This window comes from Myotis davidii, unplaced genomic scaffold, assembly GCF_000327345.1.
Source record: "Myotis davidii unplaced genomic scaffold, ASM32734v1 scaffold571, whole genome shotgun sequence".
Classification (NCBI taxonomy): domain Eukaryota; kingdom Metazoa; phylum Chordata; class Mammalia; order Chiroptera; family Vespertilionidae; genus Myotis; species Myotis davidii.
The window spans coordinates 2,094,300-2,095,633 of record NW_006283136.1 but is presented as its reverse complement, the minus strand read 5'-3'; the positions used below and the strand labels follow the sequence as shown (position 1 = coordinate 2,095,633).

At 51.4% G+C, this 1,334-nt stretch overlaps 1 protein-coding gene across 1 annotated transcript in view; it reads right to left on the bottom strand.

Moving 5' to 3' along the window:
- Nucleotides 1-1,334, bottom strand: part of ZDHHC19 (zinc finger, DHHC-type containing 19) — a 16,300-nt gene that overhangs the window by 11,397 nt on the left and 3,569 nt on the right. Inside the window, exon 5 of the mRNA XM_006753408.2 lies at nucleotides 1,215-1,320. Within this exon, the coding sequence (XP_006753471.1) occupies nucleotides 1,215-1,320 (106 nt within the window). The remainder of the gene's footprint in view (nucleotides 1-1,214; nucleotides 1,321-1,334) is intronic.

The window sequence follows — 1,334 nt, the reverse complement described above, 5'->3', positions numbered from 1 at the left end:
TTCTTTTTGATTCTTTCACATATGCAACATGAAGAAATCATGTGGCTCCCCCCCCCCCTTTTTATGAACAAAATCATTGTTTAAATAGGTGGATGAACTCCTTTCACACATCACTATGGAGCCAGCAACTACTTTTCTATGTTGCTCTTCTCATCCCAAATTAGAGTTTACAGGGGACAGTCTTCATTTGCTTGTAAATAAAATATGAATCTCAAAAAAAAAAGAAAAAAAAGAAAAGAAAACAGATCAGGTTGCCAGGTTGGTAGAGAGAAAAAGGCCATTGAGGGAATTTTTTGGGGGGGGGGCGGTGATAAAAATATTCTAAATCTTGGTTATGGGGGTTGGTTACAGGGCTGTTGGTGTTTGTATGTTTAAAAAAAGAATCCTATCATGGCTCCCAGGAGTCCACTGCACCAAGACCAAATTCTCCACCCGAGGTTCTGAGCCGTTTAAATCTGGCCAACCTCGAGCGGTCCACTTGACTTCTATGCCCTCTCCTGCTCCAATTGACTATTTCTTGCCTGGCCATTGTGGCCCAGTAGTTGAGCCTGGGCCTATAAACCAGGAGGTTGGGGTTCAGTTCCGGGTCAGGGCACATGCTGGGTTGCAGATTCCATCTGGGGCGTGCAGTGGGCAACCCATTCATGATTCTCTCTCATCACTGATGCTTCTCTCTCTCTCCCTCTTCTTTCTCTCTCTGAAGTCAATAAAAACATAATAAAATAAAAGACAATTTTTTCACCATCCTATCCTCATTCCGGCCACCATCAGGCTCCCCTGCCTTTTTGCTAGCTGGCCCCTCGCCAGTCTCCCCGGTCTTCTGCCCATCAAAACCACTAAGTGGCGCCTCCTACCCTACACTGAGCTGTCAGTTCCCTCTGCGTCTGCGCTACACGTTGTAGGACAGGCCCCTCAGTGCTCACAGGTGTCTGGCAGGTGTTATCCTGATTTCAACACAAGCGCAAGACATAGCCTTACTCACCTGTGCGCCTCCCGCCCCAAATAATGCACACGCGGCCCAGCACACAGTAGGCCGGATGCAGTGCATGCAGGAGGGAGAGTGACCGCTGGGGTGAGATTTGAGCTCAGGCTGGGTCTGTAAGGGCTAACGAGGCATCTTCGAGGGAAGTCAGGCCATCAGTGACCAGGGCGGTGGAGCAAGAAAGTGCGGAGGTGCCCGAGAGGCCAGGTGACCACCCCACGGCCCCGCATACCTTGCCCTCGCAGGAGCGCTCGGCCGCGCTCACGGACAGGGCCTGGACCAGCAGCAGCAGGCAGAGCGGCACCAGGAAGCAGGCGGCGGGCACAGCCACCACGATGCTGCACACAGCTAA